This window comes from Chinchilla lanigera, unplaced genomic scaffold (genome assembly GCF_000276665.1).
Source record: "Chinchilla lanigera isolate Chin_1 unplaced genomic scaffold, ChiLan1.0 scaffold00016, whole genome shotgun sequence".
Lineage (NCBI taxonomy): Eukaryota > Metazoa > Chordata > Mammalia > Rodentia > Chinchillidae > Chinchilla > Chinchilla lanigera.
The window spans coordinates 2,564,926-2,590,493 of NW_004955417.1; the positions used below are offsets into that span (position 1 = coordinate 2,564,926).

Genomic DNA, 25,568 nt, shown 5'->3' on the forward strand with positions numbered 1-25,568 from the left:
CAATAACAACTTCAGATACTATTCCCAGATAATATGCCCTCTGCCACACATGTGTAAATTATGTGTATATGTATAATTACATATACCTACATGTATTGTAAACATATAAATTACATATTTTAATGTATGAATACAAAATTTATGGATGCTTCAGTTCCCCCAATTCCAATTCCTGGCTTAGAATTGACATAACCTATGGCCACATTCTTGTATAATTTAAATCATCTCTTTTATTTTAAAAACTTAATACAGTATAAATATTCTGTAATTAGTTCCTATGTGATACAATTTAGGAAATAATGACAAGAGAAAAAACTGTGCATGTTCAGTACAAAGAATTTCTTTCAGATACTGTCAGTTCATGGTTGGTTCAATCTGCAGATGCAGAACCACAGATTTTAGAGAGCTGATTATACAGAAAACACAGCAGAGGGGGAAGAATGATAGAATAGAAAGATGAAATCAGATGCTCCAGTTCAGAGTCTAGAAATAAGAAATTCAAGGCACGTACGAGGGAAAACATTGACTAAAATGAGCCAGAAAAAAGAATAACTGTAAAATCAGCAATTTGTACAGTAGAGGATTTAGCACTGTATCTCCCCAAAGAAGTTTACTATATTTTCCTTTCCTCTGTCTCAAGTGCTCCTTGCTCTTCATCACTATTGTCAGGAAACCTCCAGGCTTTGTTAAGAATCTTCTTCAGCCAGTCTGGTCCTTGAGGTATGACTCTTCCTCAGAACACCTCAGTGCTTTTTTTGTTTTACTAAGGTAGCTCTGTAATACACAAAACTATGGTTTAAGATGGGGATGACAGAGAATAGATAAATAGGCACAAAATACATATTATTTTGTACACTCTGTTACAGTAAATTTCTACACAGAATTTTCATAATCACACAAACTGGACATTTTAGACAAAGCCTCTTTTAATTTCTCTCCATTGTTCTCCGAATACTATCCCTTCAACTCAGGATATGAAAACAAGACTTGTAAGTTACCGAGAAAGTATTCTTGAAAAATATCTTCAGATAGTGTAGCACAGTACCTCTTCCACATCATTGCTTTCTAGACCATCTGGACAGCCATAATAAAATCCTACAGACTAGATAGCTTGTAGACATGAGAAATGTATATCTCAGAGTGCTAGAGGCTGGGAAGTTCATGATCAGGTTCCTGAAGACTCAGTTAAGTTGACTGGTGAAGAACAGCTCTAGAAGGTGTAGAAGGCATTTCCTTAGTATGGTCTCACCTCACGGGATGTGCAAGAGATTTCTCTGGGTCCTTTTAACAGGGGCACTAATGCCACCTATGAAGCTTCTGCTCTCATGACCTAATCACTTCTGAAAAGACCCCTCCAAATACAGCATTGGAGAATAGGTTCTAAAATATTTAATTATGAGGAATAAATATTTCAATCTATAGAAAGATACACTTCCATAAAATTTATCAATGTATTCAGATGTCTGTGAAGTAACTTGTTAATAGACTTTTTATGTGATTTTCTCTTTAAAGGGACTTTGGGTTTGGGGGAGTCTCTAGGATTGTTTCACATCTTTACTGTGTAATTCAGTCATTTCCCAAAATGTGTTGAAGAGAATTAAATTTTTTACATAGAGAAAAATACTTTACTTCCCATTTGTAGCTATACTCTTTAGAAATTATGTGCAGTTTAACTGTTTATGCTTCAGTCCTTTTTCTCCAACTGTTTTATAACCATTCAATATTTGGGTTCAATATAGAAGATACAACTCCATTTTTCTTCAAACACTGAACATGAAAGTGCGGGAGAGGAGAGAGGATGGGGATGATGAAAATAATACAAATAGAGGGGAGAAATCAAAGTGAAAAGTGCTTGTCTTAGTTACATTTTCATCCCTGAAACACAATACTGGACACCAATAACTTACAGAGGAGGAAGGGGTTATTTTGACTCATGCTTGAAGCCCGCGGTTGAAGAGGCCATGGCAGAGGAGCATGGTGGAGAAAGCTGCTCTTGTCATGGAGAAAGAAAGGTGCAATAAAGGAAAGAGCTGTCTCCTTCCAGGTCAGTCCCCTGGCGACGTGCCTCTACACAGCCTCCCACTCCACCTCACACTCAGCTACTGGACTCAGTCGACGAACCCACTGCTGAGTGTAGTGCCCCACGTCCCAGGCACCTTCCAGAAACCTCACCGCGAACCCGTGAGATGTCCGGGTGACGCGCTGCATCTGTACCTCGACAATTCGCAGAAACCTCACCACGAAGTTCAGCGAAGATACGATCAATTGTAGCCAGTGTTACAGAGGAGACGTGTTTAGCTTAATATTTGTACATACTAAATATTTCAAACGCTGAGTGTTTTCAAAGATTTCTTTGATATTAGACCATAAGGTACTGGAGATAGTCCAAAGAAATGAATAAAGACTTGATGTTTAAATCCAATTATAATTTCTTTAAGAAATGAAAGGTCTTTTTCCAGATAGATTTTGAAAGCTAAATAAACAACCTTAAGTCATATTGAATTTTTTGTTTTCTTATTTCACTTTAAACACGTGAAGGATAAAAGAAAACATTATTGTGAAGATTATTATTTTCTCCTAACTTGAGCTAATGTCACAAATGAAAACTTGAACCAAACGTCAAGACATTTTGTATTTCCTCCAACTCAAAAAGAACAATTTTTAGACTACTAAAAATAAATTAAAATGAGATTCTAAATGAAATGACAAAATTTGTTATGAATATGATAGCCATTGTATATTTTAGTCAATTTTTAGATGATCTATTAATAGGGAACCCTTGATTTTGGGTAATAGGTGTGGGCCCAGGGACACCGGGAAATATATATGTGATGTTTGTGCTTAAATCATCAAAAAGATAAAGATATATTGGTGATAAGGCTGGGACTGAAAAGTACTTAGTTGAAAGGACCTGAAGTTCATGTTAAGAATTTACAGAATTATGCTTAGATGGTATTGCAATAAAGAAGGAAGCTTCGAGAGGAGAAAAGGTAACATGCCAGATGGCATGATAACAAGGGGAAGGTAAAAATGTTCACACCTGTGCACCCTTATGTTAAGTGATAGGAATGACATTAGGTAAAGGTTAACTGTAGTTAACTTTAACTGTCTGCCGAACTTTAGAGAAACTATGCAAAGGTGAGTTGAGATGTCAGTCATATCCTCCAGCAAGCAGTTTTCAAGATAGTATGTTTAAAATGGAAAGCTCTGGGCGAACTTGCTGCACGTATGTGGTACACACAACTTGAGGTCATATATCTTTGTTTTCTTCAGTGCCCTGGTCAGCGCTTGTGGGAATTATCTGTCATTTATCACGTACCTATCTGAATATGAAGAATTTGTACACCATTACTAGTAATTTTTCTAGATTTCTAATTTATTCTAGTAATATTTTCTAGATTTCTAATTTATTCTAGTAATATTTATTAGTAAATTTCTGAAGTATAGGTACCATGCAATTGAAGTTTAACATTTCTATATGCTCTACATACTGTATCTTAAAAATTATTAGAAGTTTATGAAATCTTGCATTTTAATTTTAAAACCATATAAGAGTGTCAGAGCTCTGGACTGGCTCATATCTTGCTAATTTTGGTATTCCGGGAATAGTTATTTATCATTTTAATGAGGGAAAGGATGAAAGCTGAGATGCGGGGAGGACAGCCAGACAGGACATGTGTGAGGGAAAGTCATCCACCCTTCAGAGCCAAGCAAAGCTTGATTGTTGCCCCAATCAAGACAGCTCTGGTTCCAAACTTGAACATTCCTGCCAGCAAGCCAAAAGCCCTGAAAGTAATTGTATTCACCTCTCCTGGGAGATATTTTGCAGCACTAGTTTTAGGGAAGCATGTCCCTTGAAGCATCTCATCTATTATTTCTTTCACAAGGCACGTTCTCTTGCACTGGTTCTGGTAAAAGTGTAGCCAGATTTGAAGCATCATGCAGTTTGAGCAATTTTAGTCTCAACACTTAACCCCTCAACTTCATTGTGCTGAAACCATAAACAAAGAGGAGGAGGATGGTGGTGACCCTAATGATGATGACGCTAAGCACAGAAATGATACATATATTCCTCACATGGCTGTTTTCAGTGTTCAATGAAATAGTGCATGTAAAGCTCAGAAGGATATAGCATCTAAAGACCATTCTCTGAACGTCAATGCTTACTAACCCAGATAGCATCCATGTCCTGTGTTGTGTTCTAGCATATATGATTTCCTTGATTTGCACACATTATTGGTGATTCTAGCAAAGTCACTACTTTACTTTTTTGCTGAAATCTCCCCCAAACCACCCACTCAGTGCATTGTCATTTAATTCTGTCCTAAAATCATGTTAGCCTACTTCCCCCTGAAATAACTCAGCGCAACTATTTTGTGTCATGAAATATTCCTGATCATTCCCTGAAGTTTCGCTATTTCCAAATTAGGATAGAGATACCTAAGTAACATAACTGTTGTGAAGATCCTATGTCATGATAGATGGTTAGCACACGGCTGGACATATGGTAGTGCCACACACACCCTTCCCCCTTTCCATATGCTATTCTGTTACCATCAAAAACCTGATGCTGTTATTTCCAACTGGTTCTTCCATTAAAGGAGATGTTGATAAAATTATTTAATTTTAAGTGAAATTAATTTATCCTCGTTTATCAGCCCTCACTGACTTTCAATTTTAAGTATGGATTATAAATATTGATTCTATTAAAGGAAAATCAGATTATTGAGAAGATGAAAAGGAATATTTGTAAGTGAGTAAGGCTTCTTTTGGTCTCTGAGAGGGGCATAAACCTGATTTTGGAAACACAAAATTTCTAACCCATTCTAGTTTCTTGAAGAAGGTAACAAGAAAAAAGAGTAGGGTGCCTGGGCATGTTCCCTCTCTTCAACTGTTCTTTTTGACTCCTGAAAATCCATGTCTTTTGGGCAAGGTATATGGGCCCACCCCTGTAATCTCAGCACTCTTGGGAAACTGAGGCAGGATGATTGCCATGAGTTCGAGGCCAGCCTGGGCTACATGGTGAATTCAAGTTTAGCCTGAACTGTGTAGTGAGTCCTGTCTCAAAAGAAAAAAAAAATCTTTCCTCTCCATTGTTCTAGTTACCCAGGTTCCACCTCTCCCAAGCCTTCTCCTCTCTCTCAGCCCTCACCCCTACTTTCCTCTCATCTACCTAGGAATGTGGATTTTATTCACCAGCTACATTTGAGGTCTCCAACCTTGATGGCCAAAAGCCCTGTAGAATTAAAGTCAATAATCCTCAATATAAGGCTAGGTGTAGGTGGTCTATATTCCCTGAAAAATAACAGAAGAAAGGATTGATGACGTGGAAATTCCTATATAGAGCCTAAGAAAATCAACCCTTATACAAGGTACAAAGTGTAAAATTTGCCAAATGGAAGAATTGGATCAGGCTGTATGTTTAGCATGAGTCTCCGTATGATGGCTGGAGCTGAGCAGGTTTGTTGTACATGTGGAGTTAATCAAATAGTTATATGGAGTTTCCAAAAGTTTTTCAGATTGAGATGTTACTTATAGATAATAGAGGACCAACAATTTTACAACATATGTTATTGTATTATTGTTACAACTAATGACATTTGTATCATTATGTTGTTAGGCTAATTCAATAAAAATTATAAATCCTATATTTATTTGTATCATAAAGATGTACCACTCGTGTCAAACTTTTTCGATTTCTTTGGATTCCTGTGATTTTAATTGTTCATTTTGGAGGTGGGGTATTTTATTCAAGAAAGTACCAAGTAACTTCTGTAAAAGAACATTGCTTATTGAATATGTGTTTGTTTCAGTGAATTTAAAATGCATTTTCACATCTGTGATTATGTGCAATTTATCCAAATCAAGAAGCATTCAAATTAAGCTTCTGACCAAAAGATGTATGTAAACTGACAAGAATTTGGCTTGAGTAAGTAAAGAACTTCAGTCAATAAGTACATATTTGACTATTGTATGAAATCACTGAAAAGTTTTATAATTTTATGTAATTTAACATTTAAATTTGTTTGTCAAACCCTGTGTGTTCTGCAAATATTTATTGAGGTCCTCTTGTGTGCCAAGCACTGACTGGTCTCTGGAGATGCATCTCTAAAGAATGCAAAGTTATATTCTGAGAAAGTAATGTTGTAGTAGACAAAGGTGATCCAAACTGTTTCATGAGATTAATAGGTATTATGGAAAAAATTAAGAATTTTTAAAAATTAGCAGAGTTTTAGAATAAGAAGTTCATTTTCTGTATTTCAGAAAAGACGTATGGTATTTATGGAAGCATACTAAACACAAAATATTAAAAAAACACAAGGAAAATCCTTCTGGAGTACAAAGAGTAATTCAGATCTTTAAGTAAGATAACCATAGTGTTCTTAGCAATGAGGCTTACTAAAAACATGTAGTTAAGGAAGCAGCACAAAATACATAGTCCTTAAAATTTCTTGAATATTCATGCTATCTGTGATTAGGAAATGTAGTAATTAATATACATATGTTTATACTGTAATTATTATACATATGTTTATACTGAAATAAACCTTCTCTTAAGAGGAAAGTAGTGAAGATGATAATCTCCAGCTGCTCAGTAGATAACCTGGGATTGTGGACACCAAAAAAAAAACATGATTCTGATAGAGGAAAATATCCACTGCTTCTTTTTAACTAGATGTTAAAATTTAATATATGGTCAGGAAGTCTTATTAAATAAAGTATCTTATTAATAAAGATACCTTTAAAGTCTTATTAAATAAAGTACCTTATTAATAAGGATACCTTTACTGGTATCTAGATCTTTCTTTATTGTAAATAAATACTAAATTTCAGGCAACCTGACAAGCACATGAAAGGGATGTTAAAAATGTACACTCTTTGGCATGTCTGGCAGAGTTGGTATTGCCGGATTGCTAGGTGCCAGGAACTGCACTCTGAGCAAAGAGCACAATACAGCTTCATCCTGTCGGCTGGAGGGGATGGGGTGAAAGGTGTTCAGGTGAGGATATGCCGTGAATACAGTGAAAATAGGGCACTGAGGACTGTAGTGAGGATGTGAAGGATGCAGGTAGACCGAAGCTTCTGGAAAAGCATTTTGCAAGAGCACTTACTATATAGTAAGTACTCACCGGACCTTTGACCCTGTCATGTGTCCCTACTAGGTTAGATCCAGAGAATACAAATGCGAAAACATGCTTTTTCTACTTGTCCTGAGAAGTGCAGTCTTTAAGGACATAGACATAACTAAAAGTGATAATTGCTTCAATAATTGAATATACAAAGTGTATAAGGAACTCAAAGAAGGAGAGAATTTAACAGTTTCAGAAGAAAATACAAATCTCAGTATTCTAGAGTGGCTAACAGGCACATGGACTCAAAGCGTAGTTTTTAATATCTATAGATACTAACTAAGGGTTTTTACATTCATATTTAGATTTTCAGTTTTACTACTCTTATTAATGTATGAATCCATTCTTAATTCAGCCTTGCTTCAAGCACAACCCTTTAGTAGTGCAGATTTTATTAGAGATCTTGACTGATATTTGTTGGAGAGAGGTAAAAAAATTCAATTTCCAGTGGAAGATTTGCATGAGCTAGAGTAGTCATAGGCTGAAGCATCTCCCCTGTAATTTCATGAGAATGGTATTTCCCTGGCTTTCACTGTGTGATTGCTGGTTACCTTCTGTCACTGAGCAACAGTCTTACTGCAAAGCAGGAGCACAACCCGTCTCTTTGTCTCCGTGGTCAAACCAATTACTTCTTAGAAAGTCGGATTTTTTCAGAATGACCATGTACAGGAGCAAACGCAGACATCAGAGATGTAAGTAGATCCTGACCCAACTTTTTGATATGACTGTGGTGGAGAAAACATACTTGATTTCTGAAAAGACTAATCTGACTTCTTCTGATACATTCTGGTAGTGGAAAAGATTCTGTAGCTCTTTCCACCTAACCTTTATCTTTATCCCTGTAACATGTTTGAAAGATGTTAGAGGGAAAGGGGATAATTCTCTTGTTACTATGGAAACCCTTGGAAAGGTTTACAAAATCAACAGAGAGACAGATCAAATGTAATTTCAGTCTAGCTCAGCATCCTTCATACAGGCACGGTCACTGGACAGTTCTCTTCTTTGCTTTTCTAGGAGTGATAGATTTTCTTTCCTGGAAGTCAGTGGAAAGGTTTGGGAAGCTTGCCTGAAACTTCTGTTTATTCATCCAATTTCAATTACAACTCTCAGGGGAAATAAAACAGTTCAGAACAGAGGAGAGAGGGAGTTAATTGTGAATGACAAGCTGAATATTTAACAGACTATTCACTGCTAAACTTCTTAAAGCGTATTTGTAACGTGATTCAATAAGGGCACCATTTCAAAGGGTTAAAAAGAGTCATCTGCAGTCCACCGTAAAGGAACTGATTCTGACTAGAAAGAAGCAGCACGATTACTCTGGCCTAAAGTCCACAACAGAGATGACTACTGAACTGAAAACCAAGATTTAGCTAAAAATCGCTGTCTTATAATAAAACTGTCTGTGGTAAAGCAATATGCCTCCATGAAGACCTCTCCTATCACATCTCTCTCTAGTAAGTCTAACTCATTAGTACTTTATATTTTCTGTTGTATGAAGTAGATATTAACATATTGAGTTCAAAACTGCCTGTCATTGACTCTTATTTACCATCCTAGTTGGGTAATGGCAACTTATTCCATAGTCAATGCCTGCACTTTTTCATTATTCCTCATGTCTTTAGATGTTATCAAATATTTTTTAAAAGCAAAGAGGTTATCACCAACAATCTATCCAAAAACTAACATCTATCTATCTATAGTACTTTACCATGATTAATTTATTATTTCATTTATTTTCACTTAAAATGTGAAAATGGAAAATTGTCTAGTTTAAAGTTTTGTGCAGCACACAAAGCTCTGAGGAATAGCACTGCCCATTTGATTCTATATGCCTTTTGACATCAGTGTTCTCTTGTAATTAAGTAACAGCCCACAATAGCTACTGCTATTCCTAATAAAATGATTGGTGTGAAGTCTACAAATATATTACTGATTAATTTTCTTATGATTTTCTCCTACAAGAATGAATCTAAATTATGCATATGCTTGAAAATTATCTTGCACTTTTACTTCTGTATACCCCTTTGATTTTTCCCCTTGTGGGCGATCATTGCCTTAATGGACATGGCAAATAAATGATTTGCTGAACAGTTACTCCTAGTCTTTCCCCTAAAATGTGCTTGCTGAAGTCTGCGATTAAGCAGCATGAAAAGATTGTGAATTACATGAGCCAAGTCAGAAGATGTATAATTATACAGGCGTGGACACAGTAAGGTATACTAGAATGGTTTGGTTAAAAAACTAATGTATTACTTATGTTTAATTATATCAGTTAGCTGTATTATGTTGCATTAACTGTTTCTGTATCCTAATAACATAAAATGTCAGACAGCAAGGACATAATAAAATTAAAATATATAGATAGTTTTGCAATAAAAGCAAATAAAACCCTTAAGTGAATCTCTGCCTTACACTAATAATATTTGCAGAAGAGGGGGGTATAATGCAATTACTTGCATTCAATAAATATAGAAAAATGTCTAAATTATCCCATAATCAAAATCCAGGGCATTTCCATTTTCCATCGTATCTTTTATGCATGTGTATTTGATCTTGAAAAAGCCATAAACTCGCCTAGAGGTAATTGTACTCCAATTAAGGCAATGATTGCACACTTAACAAAAATCTCATTATGAGGAAAAGAAGATGTTCTTGTGATTTTCTTTAAAAGTAAAATAGTACATAAGTCAACTTTCTGGTTTTCTCATTTTCTATGAATTTCATATAATACCTCTTAGTGAAAATAATGCAACTTCCTTTAGAGAAATGGGAAAGGTACATGTGACCGTGTCAGGGGTTTGAAGAAAGGGAGAACAAAGATACTTGCATGAGAAAATATGAAGTATAATTAGTACTGAGCCTTTGATACTTTATTTAGGGTTTTGAGTTCTATTGCTTACTCATGCCTATATTGGTTATTTAGTGTGTGAGAGATAGGCAGAGGGAAAAGTCTTCCTTTCCTTCCTTCTGACTTAGCAATTGCCGTGGAAAATGAACAGTTTCAGTGTTCATTCAGGTAGGGGATCTTCACTGTACATAACTGCATAGTGGCTTTCAACTGGATACAGAATATACTAAGTGGCGTTTAAAAATGTTTGCATGTGTCAAGTGTTGATTTTGTTGGAGCCAAATAACTAGAAATCACTTTGAAGAAGTCTATTTTTAAAAATCAGGTTGACTTAGTAATCATGGTTATTTTGAAAAGCTTTTATGTTTAATATTAAATTTATTTATATATATCAAGCTACATTGCAATGTGCAGTTTATGTTTAATTTTTAAAAATCATATTATGTGTAAAACAAGGAATACTTTTAACTTTCTACACTGAAACTCCAGATGACCTTGGGGAAACATTTTTTTGCTTTTTTAACAAACGCATGGAGAACTTTTAGAGAAATGAATATGTTCTTGGAATACAGACTTACAGAAAAAGTAGAGTACCATCTATCTGATGTTGAATATAGAATTTCCTAATACAGCCCTCATGCAAATCAAACAGTATACATATAGTTTTTAGTGTGTAAAATTTTATCTTACTTTGCAGAAATGGTACAGATATTCATTTTCTATTGCTAATGATAAGTTCAGATGAACTTATTCGTCCATTTTATCAAGGAAATAGTTGATGACAACTTCAGGAACTTACATACTATCCATCTTGGTCCTCTATTTGTAATCTTGGTCAGCACCTATTAGCTCCGTAGGTGGCAATCTCTCCTGTAACTTAACAGATTGTGCTGGAAAGAAGCTTCCTAAAGTACCTTCCATCTCTGACCCTCAGTGCCTCTAAAACATAGGACTCAACATGTCAGTGTCCAACTCAAGACATTTGATCATCTCTCCTTAGGTAACATAGATGGTGGCTCTGAGTTTATGTACTTGCAATCCATGAGTGACCATGCAGTTTTTAAAGGGGTTCTAGAATCCATAAGAACATTTATCATTGCCTGTAGGATAAAGAAAATGATTAATATATATGAAAAGATACATGGATGGGTGTGCATAATCACATGCATATATATGTGTTATATTTCAAGTTTTGAGATATGTTTACTAAAAAATACATTTTTAAAATGCACTATTTCCCAATATATACATGAATCAAAATATCACATTATACCTCATAAATATATATGCGTACAAATACGTGTTGATCAAAAAATAAAATTTTAAAATATGGTACTAAATTCTTAATAGGTTGGAATACCATACTTTAAAATATCTATGAGCTGAGCGTGGTGGAGCTGATCTGTAGTCCCAGTTCTGAAGAGTCTGAGGCAAGAGAATAACAAGTTCCAGGTCATCTTGGGTAATTTAGTGAGACTGTCTCAAAATAAAATTTAGAAAAGATCTGAGGATATTGCTCAGAATTAGAACACTCGCTTAGTATGCACAAAGCTCTGGGTTCACTCCTCAGTTTAAAAGAAAGGCGGGTAGTGTGAGAGAAAGGTTACATCATATAGAGATCTTATTATATTTTGAAAGGTTGAAAAATGCCTGAACTAGAATATGAACACAAGCGTCACTTGTGACATAGACATTTATATGTTTGTTATCCCCTCACTACTTCCTATGACCATCTGTATTGTAGCCTTTATGAAGCTATGCGATTTTCTTCAAAACTGACTGTGTGCTCTTATCTCTATACTGGCTATTCCCCTTCTTGGTAGATGGCATTCACCTGCATCTCCACATATAGAAAAATGTTTCACTCAAATTCTGCATCATTCATAGAGGTCTCTCAAGCTCTCAAATCAAATTATTCTTTCTCTTCTTCCTTTTGAGATGATGTAATTTTGTGTATTTCAACAATTCTATCATTTATAGGGAAATTTTTGCTTATCCCTTTAAGCTGTATCTTTGTTTTGTATGAGATATTTTTGAATCTTACTTTGTTACATTCTCAGTGCATAATATTTTGCTTATCCCAAACAGTCCATAACTCAAAAAAAAAAAAAAAAAAAAAAAAAAAAAAAAGGGGGCTGGGGATTTAGCTCAGTGGCAAAAGCGCCTGCCTGGCAAGCGCAAGGTCGTGAGTTTGGTTCCCGGTACCGGAGAAAAACCAAAAAAAAAAACCCAAACAGTCCATAACTGCTAATCAAGTGTATTCATTCAAAGATATGCTTTTGCTCACTTTTTACTTTCCATTTTGTTTCTTTGTTCTAGTGCTAGGGGGTAGCAATAAATATTTTTTGACAATGGGAAAATAAAACAAATATAAATATATGGCATACCAATAACTCTAAGTACTATGGAGAAAAACAATTGAATAAGACAGGAAAGAGTTTTGACATATGAAGTAGAAAGCCCCTATATTTCTGTGTGGTAGTTAGAAAAATCCACTCCTCCTAAGATGACATCTAATCAGACATATGAAGAAAGTGAGGGACAAGCTGTGCTTCTCTCTGCATGTTTGTAAATAGAAGCAGCATATGCAAAGTCCCTGGGAACCCTGGGATAACTGAAGAGTCAAGGATTTCAGGGAGGAAACCCAAGGGCAATAGATGTGATCGAAATCATTGGGGAAGCCAGCCACAGTGGCACACACCTGTAATCCCAGCACTTGGGAGGCTGAGGCAGGGAGAACATTGTGAGTTCGAGGCCAGCCTGGGCTACAAAGTGAGTTCAAGTCCAGTCTGAACTGCATAGTGAGACCCTGTCTCAAAAAGACAAAAACAAAAAACAAAAAACAAAAAACCTGGGGCATTGAGTGAATAGAGTAAAACTGTTAACATAGAATTTAATTTAATCTAACAGTGAATTTCATTTATGATTAAATTCATTATATATATTCTAACTTTTAAGAACAACTACCTTACTTTGAGGTGACTCATGATATTTTAATAAAATAACAGTTATAAGAACGAATACTTTAATCATTACATTCTCAGGGCCTGATTTTATTCTTTATGCATATGGATACATATTCATTAGTGGGCCTATAGTGGAAAGCAACGCCATCATTAATTGTAAAGGAATCAAACTGTGGTTTTCCAAAAGATATAAATATAAATTATATATATATATATATATGTTACTTGACCTGGAATATTTACCAATTTATCTTTTTATAAGTCTCTTTGAAATAGCTTTTTAGCCTTTGGCTAAGATCAAGTATATTTATCTTTGCATTATTGATATATCACCACTTTCTCTCTTTAAAATACTTCCATTAGAGAAAATAAATTATAGTTTGATACAACTGCTGTAAACATTTGCAGTGTTAAACAAAGCTGTCAGCAGTCTCAATAGATTTAGAATTGGTACATGAATGATAAGCTCAGTGTTCTGTGATTGTGAAAAAAGTGAGTTGTTTTAGCTGTGATGTATTTATTAGTACAGTATGTTATAGACGGTCTTTGTTATAATTGCTTACTGAAATTGTCATAAATTACGTAGCAAGATAAATGACTTACTATTCAAATGTATTTATATTAATATTGTGATCTTTTTGTAACATGAAGCCAGGATAAATCATTAACTATTAATTGCCATATTATTTAATATCTCAAATATTGATATTCTCTATTACAATTAAAGATATCACCTAGATTTTCCAATGTGATCTGAAGTGTGGTTGGTAAAGGGTCTCCAGAGGACAATATTAAATTCAATCCTTGATTTCTCTGGTATTGATTCTTGTTGGGAATTATTATCTGACATCTGAAATTTCTACAAAGTATTTTTCCCTTGAGTTTTCCCATGAATTCTAGAACTAGAATGGATTGAAAAGTTGCAGCTTTATAAATTCCTCTATGGAATTATGCCTGCATGGATCGAATAGGGATGATCCAATTGAGCATGCACATTGGGACCATGGTTTTCAAGCAGAGATGTACAACAGCTGACTGATAACACCCCTGATACAGATTTGAAGCTAAATGAAAATACATATTGGTCACCTTCACACCCTTAATCACAGTCTTCTACAGGCCCTCATTAGTGGCTGTTTCTGCCTGCAGGAATCAATCCCCTGATCTCTCCCTGTGTCTCTCCCGCACTTCTCTTTTTACATCTTTTTCCTATGTAACAATACTCCACACAAACTTTGTTTCTTTTTGTGTAGGGTGAGCATGTGTACATTTTTTCCTAGCTTCTTTGTTTTCCAAAAATGACCTGCACCACCTGCATTTTTATTCTCCCTCTTATAGGAATCTGTACTACATTTATCTTTAGATTTGAATAAAAACTGTGGCACTGACTCTTCCTCAAGATATTCAGAGAAATGGTCTCTGTAGTATGACATTTATCTCTTCAAAGTATAATACAGTAAAACTAAGTAGAATTGTATTTACTGAGTGCAAATTATATGCATGAAACAACAATACATTCAACAAAATAAGATTGTGTGTGTGTGTGTGTGGTGCTGGGGATTGAACCCAGGGCCTTGACACTGTAGGCAAGTTATCTACCAGTGAAATAATTTCCCAGTCTCAAAATTCTTTTTAAAGTCAGATACCAATCTGTCTTTTTGACAGTCTGTCATATATTGTTTGGAAATATTTTCTCCATTCCATGAAAACTTCTTCCCTCTGCTCATTTTTTTGTTTTTGTTGTACATAAGCTTTTTATTTTATTTTTTTATTTTAAAGAGAAAAAAGCAGGCTTTACACTAGAGAAACAATGCGGTGCTTGCACATGTATGTTTGATTTATTTCACTTATGAGTATGGTCTCTAGTTGTGACCATTTACTTATAAAAGCCTCCAGTTTATCTTTCTTTACAGCTGAGTAATATTCCATTATATAAAAGTACCACAATTTTCTTATCCAATCCTCAATGGATGGACATTTGGGTTGCTTCCACATTTTAGCTATTACAAATTGTGCTGCTATGAACATAAGTGCACATACATCACTGTGATATGATGTTTTTAGATCTTCTGGGAAAATACCCAGCAGGGGGATAGCTGGGTTGAATGGGACCTCTAGTCCTAGTTTTCTGAGGAATCTCCAAACTGATTTCCACAGTGATTTCACCAGAGTTAATTTAAACTAGGAGATATGATAGACATTGTGAATTGATAGGAAAGCACTCAAAGGTAAAGGGTAACTGGGATATGGGAAAAGAGAAGGGAAAGAAGGAGAAAGTTTGTATGTATGTATATGCAGGATAGTTAACACGGCTGTTCTACTGTCTTGTATTTCCTTGCTGAAGGAAACTGTCAATGAGGCCTTGGTTGATCAGCTTTGTATGTCTATATCTGTTTTCATGAGAAACTACTTTGAAGATATCAATATGTAATACAACAAGCATTGTTAATTCGCTACCACTCTGTTTGTAACTCTGTAATGTCTGTACTGATCCTTTGCTATTTTGTAAAATGTTGTCTGTCTGTTAGTATTTTCCTCCTTTTATTTCTAAAATAAAATTAAAAAAAAAAGAGAAAAAAGCAATAACAAAATAACAACAAGAAAGACAAGAACAAAACAACACAAAAACAATAAAAACAATACAGGATTTCCGAACAAGATGATAGGAATTAACAGTGGTTGTTATATTACATATTGTTATCTTCAACAAATTTGCTCAGATTACCAGATGTAAGAACATTCAGTATAATCCCATCCATCTTTGCTTGTGTTATCTATGCTTTTGAAGTCAGATGCAAAAAAAAATTACTCCAGACCAAAGTCAAAAAATTCTTACCCTATGGTTTCTTCTAGTAGTCTTAAAGTTTCAGGTATTATATTTAAGTCTTTAATTCACTTTAGTTGATTCTTCTTCTCCTATTTGAGGCAGAAGAATGTCTAATTTTATTCTACATGTAGTTGGCCAGTTTTCCCAACACTATGTAATGGGTAGATTGTCCTTTGCCCATTGTGCGATCTTGCCACCTTTGTCAAGCTCAGCTGGCAAAGAAAATGTGGAGCATTGGAATATTATTCAAGTTAATACAGAGAAATATTATTTGTGACAACTTGAATGAATTGGAGGTCATGATGCTAAGTAAAATAAACGAGGTACAGGACAAATAGTGCAAGAACACATACATGGGGTAAAAAGTGGAACATATAGAAACAGTAGAATGGTAGTTGCCACAGGCTATGGGGAGAGGGAATAGAAAGCTGTTGAGCAATGCGTGCAAGATTTGAGGAACGAATCAATTCAGATCTGTTGTAAAACATGGTCACTACAGTTACAAAAATGTATGCTTGAAAATTACTTAGATACTACTGTTCACACTCCAAAGACTGATAAATATATGAAATACTAGATGTATTAATTAGCTTGGGTTGGCCATTCCACTATATATATGTAGATATATATAATCACTATTTTGTGCACTATAAATATATACATTTTGTCAATTAAACAAAAATTAATACTGGCAAAATCACAAGAATTTTAATTTAATTGTAATACAATAACTATTCATAAGCATTTACTGGGGAGTAGGATAGAAAGTAGTTTCTTTATGGTTGAACATGTCCCATTGTTAGAAGGTCAGAAAGCACTTTTCTCAAAAACCATGATATGGCATAATTATGATTTGGAGGAAGTCGATCTATTCACCTGTGTTATATGAAATTGCCATTCTTAATGAAAGATGGCAATTTCATATGGTTATGTTTCCATTCCAGCTATAACTGAGGTGGGAATCAAAAGAGGGACAAGTATATAAAAGTGTCACATTAAGCACAAATTGTTGAGCTTCTTTGTAAATAACCTGATGGTGACTACTTGATGTTCTAAGATACATAACTAAGAGAATGTATTTCTTTATGTTCTTTAGAATATGCAAGGTTAAATCTTCTATAAAGAAGTGGAAACTATACTGTCTTGTCAACATGGATTAATTAGATTTCTTTTGCAACTGGTACATTTAACTAAGTTTTGAATCATCAGAATATTCGAAGAAGCTGTCTACCTTCCACCAAACTGAGGATGTTTAGTATAAGATCTTGAATTGTAATTTTAACTGATTTCTTCACTTGAACATCATTTTCATCCAAATAGAAAAGGAGATTTGTAAATTAATTCATAATAATAATATATACAACAAAAATAACAAAGATGCATTGAATTGTTAGTATATGGCAGGCACTGTTTTAAGTACTTTGTTATATATGACTATTGTAATTTGTGTTAGAGACTACAAATTAAATGTAATAAAACAATGATTCAACACTCGGTGATACTTCATTTTCATTGGAATCTGAAAATGTTATTTTGAACTTTGATTGTGAAACTCTGGGAAATTTGACATCTAAAATTAAACTAAAATATAAGTATAGTCTACAATGAAATAAAGAAGGTTATGTATCCCCTAAGAAACTAAGAAATTAACTTTCAAAAGCAAAAGGTATGACTTATAGTCTTCCTTGCCTAGAACAGCTAAAAAATTATCTGCCATGTACTTTGATTCATATCTCTTTTCTAATTACTTATTTCCTTGGAACTAAGGTAATGAGTAACTCACCTTCTGACTAAGGAACTTCTGACACCTTTAGGTATATAAAGTCTTCATTCTTTATTTGTTAATATTGACTTCAGATTTTGACCTCTCATCATTGACATTCTATTATATGCAAAACTTCATTTATATTTCAAATAAAAATAGAATCTGTATCTACTACCTTAAAGTCTTTGTAGAGTATGTTGGAAATACTTTTGAAATATTTCATGTGATAGACTACTTATCACTGGAAAATGTTTTATTTTGTATTATTCAATTCTTCTGACCTCTAGTGAACTTAAAACTGCCTTAAAGAAACAGCTGGATGTATTTCCTTAAACACACATTGTTCTTCAAATTGCTAGTATATATCTTCTCAATGGGTTCACAGGCCGTGGAAATGTTGACTTTGAAGTCACTTCTGTTGGATTCATGTAGATAAGTCTGTTTCATGCCATTTTTTCTTTTACTTCAAAAGTGCTTTTCAATTCAACTTTGTTCCTTAGTGTATAGGACAGGATTCTGACTTATCTTGTACCTATACTATCAAATTATAATTATGTATATTTATTTTATATTACATGTTATTACAAACATAGGACACCTGTCAATTGATACAGACCCATGAATATTTAATTCTATGTAATTTATTGTTGAAATAGTTAATGAGAGACCAGCTCACAATTAAAATAAATATACAAGGTTAGGAAACATCTGTTTTTATTTTTTAATGGGAAAAATGTAAAATAAAATTTAGTAACAAAATAATAGTAGAATAACAATAGTTAATACATTACACATTATTATCTTAAAGTAGTTGCTCAGGGTATGATATATGAGTATAAAAATTTCTGCAATTTGTATTAGTACAAACCTTCCTTTACCATGAACTAAGAGATGCTAATAGTATAATTGACTTGCATTTTTTCCCTTTTCCCTACTTGCCTTTCCACTTTTACCCACCCTAGCTCCTTTTGAACAGCTTCTTCCCATTTCACAATATCTACTGTACATTTTAGAACTTATTTACTCTTTCAGTTTTTCACAACAGGGAGACAATACAATTTTTACACATGTGAGTGATTTATTTCTATCATGACTATGGTCTCAAATTGCATCCATTTACTTATAAAAGTCTCAAGTTTATCTTTTTATGACTGAGTGGTACTCCATTGTATAAAAATATTACATCTTTCTTTTATCCATTCCTTGGTTTATAGGCATTTGGGTTGTTTCCAAGATTTAGCTATGACGAAGTGTGCTGCTATAAACAGGGGTGCACATATATTGCTGTGGTAGAATGTTTTTAATTCCTTTGGGGAGATACCCAGAAAGGGAGTACCTGGGACCTCTGATCCTAGTTTTATAAGGAATTTTCACACTGGTTTCACAGTGGTTGCACTAGTCTACACTCCCACCAACAGTGGAGAAGTGTTCCTTTTTCCCACAGCCCCTCCAGCATTTGTTACTTGTTGGTTTATAGATGACAGCCATTCTTTCTGGGATGAGATGGAATCTCAGTGTTGTTCTAATTTGCGCCTATTGAGTGTTGAATATTTTTCATGTATTTATTTGTCATTCATATTTCTTTATCTGGGAAGTGTGTATTCATCTCAGATGTTCATATTTGGATTAGATATTTGAATTTGGGGGTCTGATTTTTGTTTCAATTTTTCATGTGTTCTAGATAGAAGTCCTTTGTTTGAGGGACAATTGACTAAAATTTTTTTCCACCAAGTGGGTTATCTTTGCATTTTTTTGGTGACTTCTTTTGCTGTGCAAAAGCTTTTTAATAAGGTGAGATCCCATTTGTTGATTCTTTGAAATATTTCTCTTGCAGTCTAGGCTTTTGTCATGAAGGCTCTGCCTACACCTATGTCTTCGAGATTTCTATCTAATTTCTATTCTATTATAATTCTATTCTAATTTCTATCAAATTTCTATTCTACTTCTATCTAATTTCTATTTCTTTGATCTATTTTGACTTTAGTGCATGGTGATAGATGTGGGTCTAGTTTTAGGCTTTGGCATGTGGCGAGCCAGTTTTTCCAGCACCATTTGTTAAATAGGCTATCTTTCTTCCAGTCAACATGTTTGGCCACTTTGTCAAAGATAAGGTGGCTGAGTGTGTTTATAGTTGTGTCTGCATCCTCTAATCTGTTCCACCTGTCCTCAGGTCTGATTTTTGCCAGTGCCATGCTGATTTTATCACAATAGCTTTATAGTATAATTTCAGATCAGGGATTATGATGCCCCTGACCTGACTTTGTTGCGCAGGATTGCCTTTGCTATTCTAGGTCTCTTGTGGTTCCAGATGAATTTTGGAATTTCTCAAAATGCCTGTTTTTAAATTGAAGTCTGAGATAAAACTAATTAACTTTGTCACATACCTGGCTTTTCTAAGGCAGTAGGGAAAAACTGTCACTTGAATTTTATTTATTTATGTATTTGTTTATTTATTTTTTATTTTTTATTTTTTTTGGTGCTGGGAATCAAACTCATGACCTCAGGCTTGCCAGGGAGCGGTTATGCCTCTGAGCTACATCCCTGGCCTGTCACTTGAATTTTAAAAGTGTTCAAAAAATATTTTTCAGCAATGAATTTGTCTTTTAAAATATATGAAATTAATCTTTTGGTAGTAATCAGTTCTAACATAGATAATACATTGTAGTCTGATAAATGGGTAGAATTTCCCAGACAGATGTGGCAGTGATACTGTAAAGAGCTTTCTAGGCTGAAATAGTTTTCAGATTATTGAACACTCTAATGTACCAGAAGCCAAGTTAGAATTAGAAAAGTTTCCAACTTGACCAAACCTGACAATGTGTTTGATAGTGAAAGAAAAATAAATCATTTAAAATTGTACCTTTAAGAATATTATGTGATATTTGGATATTAAAGAAAGTTAGTAAACATGCAGAAAAAAGAAGATGTGGAAACCGGTATGAAGATCATGACATGTTTGTTACCGAGATTCTCTTTGGGGCCTATGGAAACTGACCTCTAAAAATTACAGCTATGTTAGGTTGCGCTATGTCCAGCCTATGACCCACCGCTTATTCTCTTTTTTTAAAAAAAATTTATAATAAAAGCATTTTAAAAGGATGTTTGTTGCTTATATACGTTAGCTATTTCATGTGTGTGTGTGTTTGTGTGTGTGTGTGTGTGTGTGTGTGTGTATTGCAGCCCAAACAATTCCATCTTCATTCAAACAGAAAAAAGGGAAAATAAGGGTAAAAAGAGGTTTGATATGCCTAATAGACAATCATTTCCTATTGATAAATTTCTCTAAATGCCTCATGGCTAATAAAGTTGATCTTTTTGCTGTGTACCTTTGTAGCCTGCGTGTAAATTGTAGTTTATCCAGACATTGGACTGTAACTTTAGGAAACAGAAAGCAGGCCTTTTTGTTCATTGCTCTATTCCCAGCATGGTCAGGCACTAGGAAACCCCAAAGCAATAGCTGTTGAAGGATGAAAGGAATGCATTGCCTTCCATATGTACTTGTTTCAGAAACTAGAAATTGCAGCCATTTGCCTCCAACAAATCATAGTGATATATTGAGTTGGTGCAATGTAAGTATATTTTGCCTTTATATGCTCATAACTGTCACGTATCATGTTCATCTGTAAAACCCTGTTTTTGTTTTCAATTTTTGGAGTTATTTTGTCTAATGATGACTCTAATTGCTTTGTTTCATGAGAAGTATTTCAACAGAAATCAAAAATATTTAACATGTACAGCATAATTTAACAATTTTTACCCCAAATTTAGAGCATACTTTGGAAGTGATATTAAATACATATATGGCTTTCTCCCAAGTTTTCTGCCCTCATCATTAAGTAGTCTTTCTAGTTTCTTTGTTAAGGCTTCTAGATCATTGTTTCACTGTTTTAAGAAGTGAAAGCTTATAAATGACACATTGAGAATTAAAACTTGCTACTCTATATTCTGTTGTCTCCCTTATCCAAGGTTGGCCCTGCTGCAAAATTTCATTATTTCCTGAATCAATTCCACATCAGTTAAGGAACAAATTGTTTATTTCACCACAGTTTTGTACCTATTAATCTCAGCAGTAAGTCAGTGATTGATTTTTCTAGACCTTAACATCAGAAAGACATAAATGCGAAGGAATAGTATGAACCAAGTTCAGGATGCACTAAGTCAACTATGGAGTTAAGACTTCGTGCCATTGATATAAATCTTTTTTACTCATTTGTAATGCTATTTTTAAATTGGGGAGTACAATAAGAATAGTCATATAAAGTAATTTCATTGGCCACTTTCTGATTCTCATCTTTTATTGTCCTTTACTAGTTCTTGTTAATAGTAGTAATATCAAATGAAAATTCTTGAAATGTGACTAAAAGTGACTGCATTTCTAATGAATTTAAAATTGTTGCAGGTAAAAGCTTTCTCAAGGGCTTCCATTCTTTTAAATATTTGGATTTACAGTCCATGTCAATAATGAATACTGAACATTAAATTTACCTAAGTGGCTAGAGCCCAAACCTTAGTCTCTTAGCATTGGCAAATTTCTGATATATGAACTTAAATCTAAGAGTTAAAAGAAGCTATGAGAATAATGCCTGGATAGCTATAGTCCTTTTTTTTCTTTTCTTGTATAACTGAGATTTCAAATAATCTTTTACCGAGAGTCATGTTACTTTTTGGACTTGGTAATTCAAAAAACAGAGGAGCAATAAGTAATACAATGAAGAGTTAAAGGCAATATATTATGTCTTGATAAATTGATATAAAGATTCTTAACTGACTTAGTTCAAACACAAGCTAAAGTTGTTGAGGCTGAAGATCTGAGCTCTTTGTGAATATCTTCCTGGGTCATCAGCCACCGCAGTGATCTGCTCAGGCAACCTCTACAGAATGATGAAGTCCCAATACAAGAGCAAATGAGAGGAATGATAGGACAGGGCCAATGCAGATCCACCAGAGTAACAGTGTCTCAAAATGAATATATTACAGGTGTGCTTGCATGTGTATAAATTTTTTACAAGAAACCCCTATATTTGAGCAACATTTGTTTTTGTTTTAATTTTTGAAGGCAGTAAAATCCAACCACATAAACTTTCTTTTTGATCACTTGTCAAGTTCACACACTTGTAATTTTTGAGTGTACAAAATATCTACAATTTTTAAAGAGACAAGCTTTAGAGGAACTGCACCTGGATCATACTACCAGTAATTTCTAAAACTGAGCATGGCTACAAATACTTAAATCTAAACATTTTTTAATATGTGACAATTTAATCACTATTCTGAATTCATATTTCAAGATCTTTATATTGTCTATCTTATGTAACAAAGTGAATGACAGGTTTCATATCTGAATTTTAAAAATTTACTATTACTTAATTGCCCCTTTATGATATAAAGCATACTACATTACACAAAGCATTCATGAAGGAATGTTCTTTAAAAGAATCCAGTTATCCATCTATGTTAGAGAAAACTGCTAAAGACACTTGACCTACTATTCCCACTTCTAGAAAACTTAGAAAGTGCCTCTTTGACATTTACTTGAACCCATCTCCTTGATCTCTTTTGACCAGAGTCTCAAGCTTTGATTGGAGACTTCTACAGGAACTTGTATGGACCACTGCTCTGTTCTTGCCAAATCGATTTAAAACCAAGCAAAAAGTAATCTGTATTTTATCAGTGCAATAACCAAAAATTTCAGTTAGTCCATTGGACTATATATTATCACCTCCTCACTTTGTTCGTTAAATTGTTAAAGATTTTAGAGGCAAGTCTCTCCTTTCCCTGGAATTTGTGCTTAGAAGCTCACCAGGAATCATCGAATCAATAGCCCTTAATTAAACTATAAGTATAAGTACTCTGTATATTTCACAATGCTTAATTAATCTTTCCCAACAGCATACTTTAATGCTATTTCATAGCAGGGATAATATTAAGAGCTCTAAAAATATTTCATGTTGAAATCGTTTATTAATTATGAAGCATAACTTCATTCATTTCTTTCCTTGATGTGCAATTACCCTACTGTTTATCATGGTCTGAATTTTAGGAGAGGTAAATTGGTTACATATATTTTCTTTTTATATATTTAATTAATAATCTAATTTTCTTACCACATAAGATCTCCTTAAACTAATACTATATTTTACATGATCTCAGTACCAATTTCATTCAAGTGCGTTGTGTCTAAAATGTCATTTTCCTCTTTCAGGAAATGGATAAAGCACAGTTGCTTCTTTGGAGATATAACACAGTTGTTATAGTCTTTAAATAATAAATGAAGATTCATTGTCATGACAAAAGAGTAGCCAAGAAAAAATACAGGCCACACTTGTTTCTTTCCCATTACCGTATAAATTTGATTTGTGATAATCGCAGTTAATTATTTTGAACAAAGAATCAAATCAATCTAGTCAGTTTTTCAAGGAAACAATATAGTATTGAAGAGGAACATTGATGAGATTGGAATGGACTGCTAAAATAGATTAAATGGCTTGATGTGTACTTTAATAAAAATAATGCTGTGTCTTTTCATGGGCAATACATCTGTTCACATGTAGAAGAATGATAGTTTTTTAACAAACTTAATTTTCAGTTCTTTTAATAGCAGTAATTTTTGCATGTATCATTGTGCAAGTTTAGTATAAACATTATGTAATATATTTCTCTGAGTCCTTCAATTTAAAAATATGGGAGATTGTAAAAATGCCAAAACACAAATTCGTAAACTCATAGTAAATGATACAGATTCCTATATACATTCCTCAGAAACATTAAAAATAATGAAAAGCTTAATCTAGCTGATAAATAGTCTACATAAATATGTTTTATGTGTTTTTTCCTGGTTGCATATAGCAATAGTAAACACAGTTAATAAATTTAAACAACCTTACTTTGAAACCATCAGTTTTCTTTAAACTTAAAATGAGTATTATGAAAACAATTATACTTTACCACCAATGTTTACCTTTTTGGGATATAGAATAATAAAACATTGCCATTTCACAAAAATTTAAGATATTTAAAATATTTAGTTATTATTCAGGTAAATCAAGATACATAAAATGTCTTGAAACAACCTGAGTGGAGTTGGCCTTCTCTGTCCATGGGCTCTGCAAATATGAATTCAACCAGTTGCAGATAATTAGGCAGTGAGGCATAACAATTTGTGCATCTGTACTAGATGTGCACAGGCTCTTCTGTTACTACTCCTGAAGAACAGGACATAAAAACTACTTGCATATGTCTACATTGCATTAGCTATTATAAGTAATCTAGAGATGATTTAGAGCAGAAGGTGGATGTGTGAGCATTATATGCAAATTTTACACGTTATGCGTAATGGACTTCAATATTGGTGAAGACTGAATGTTGGTATTGGAGAAGGATTTGGCAACCAATCCTCTAAAGATCAAGGGTCATCTGTATATAAAATCCAGAAATTCTTGAAGAATTATCATTGTGAATAACGTTATAGTATATAAATAAACCTCCTCAGTGGTAATGCAAACAATATAGATTACATTTACATACTTGTAGTTTGGTAGGTATAGTTGTTTGTAATGTCCTTACAAATGATGTTTAAAATGTAGAGAAAGATATATTTTTGTTACTGCCTTGCAGCTCACTTAAGGCTGGCAGACTGTTATTAATCTGTAACCTGGCTTGATTTAAACTCTATTTGTACTTTTAATTCAGACAAAAGCATGGCACTATGCCATTTTTATTATCAATATTTTTAAAGCAAAAATTGGCTGAAATTCATATTTAAAAGCAAAGTATATAGTAACATGAAAATATCAAAATTATATGTTATATACATATGATAAAATATTCACATTATAACTCCTGATACAAGAGAACAAATTTCTAAGAATGTTATAGTTTTCTTGCTAATCTGTTTTAATATTTTTCAGAACAAGTTATTCTAAACTTTTAAATAATAAAATAACTAAAGTTACCCATTATTTAGCAAATATTTATTAAATAGGAAATTTACTGTGCCAAGCCTTACGAGGACTGTAAACATATATGATGAAAA

General features: G+C 33.7%; 1 protein-coding gene across 5 annotated transcripts in view; it reads left to right on the top strand.

Moving 5' to 3' along the window:
- Ralyl (RALY RNA binding protein-like) overlaps positions 1-25,568 on the top strand; it is a 624,857-nt gene that overhangs the window by 441,876 nt on the left and 157,413 nt on the right. Inside the window, exon 1 of one of the 5 annotated variants that reach the window (XM_005381727.2) lies at positions 7,705-7,822. The exons of the other annotated variants lie outside the window; for them this stretch is intronic. Coding sequence (XP_005381784.1) covers positions 7,786-7,822 — 37 coding nt within the window. The 5' untranslated portion in view covers positions 7,705-7,785. Of the gene's footprint in view, positions 1-7,704; positions 7,823-25,568 lie in introns of those variants that run through there. 5 annotated transcript variants of the gene reach the window in all.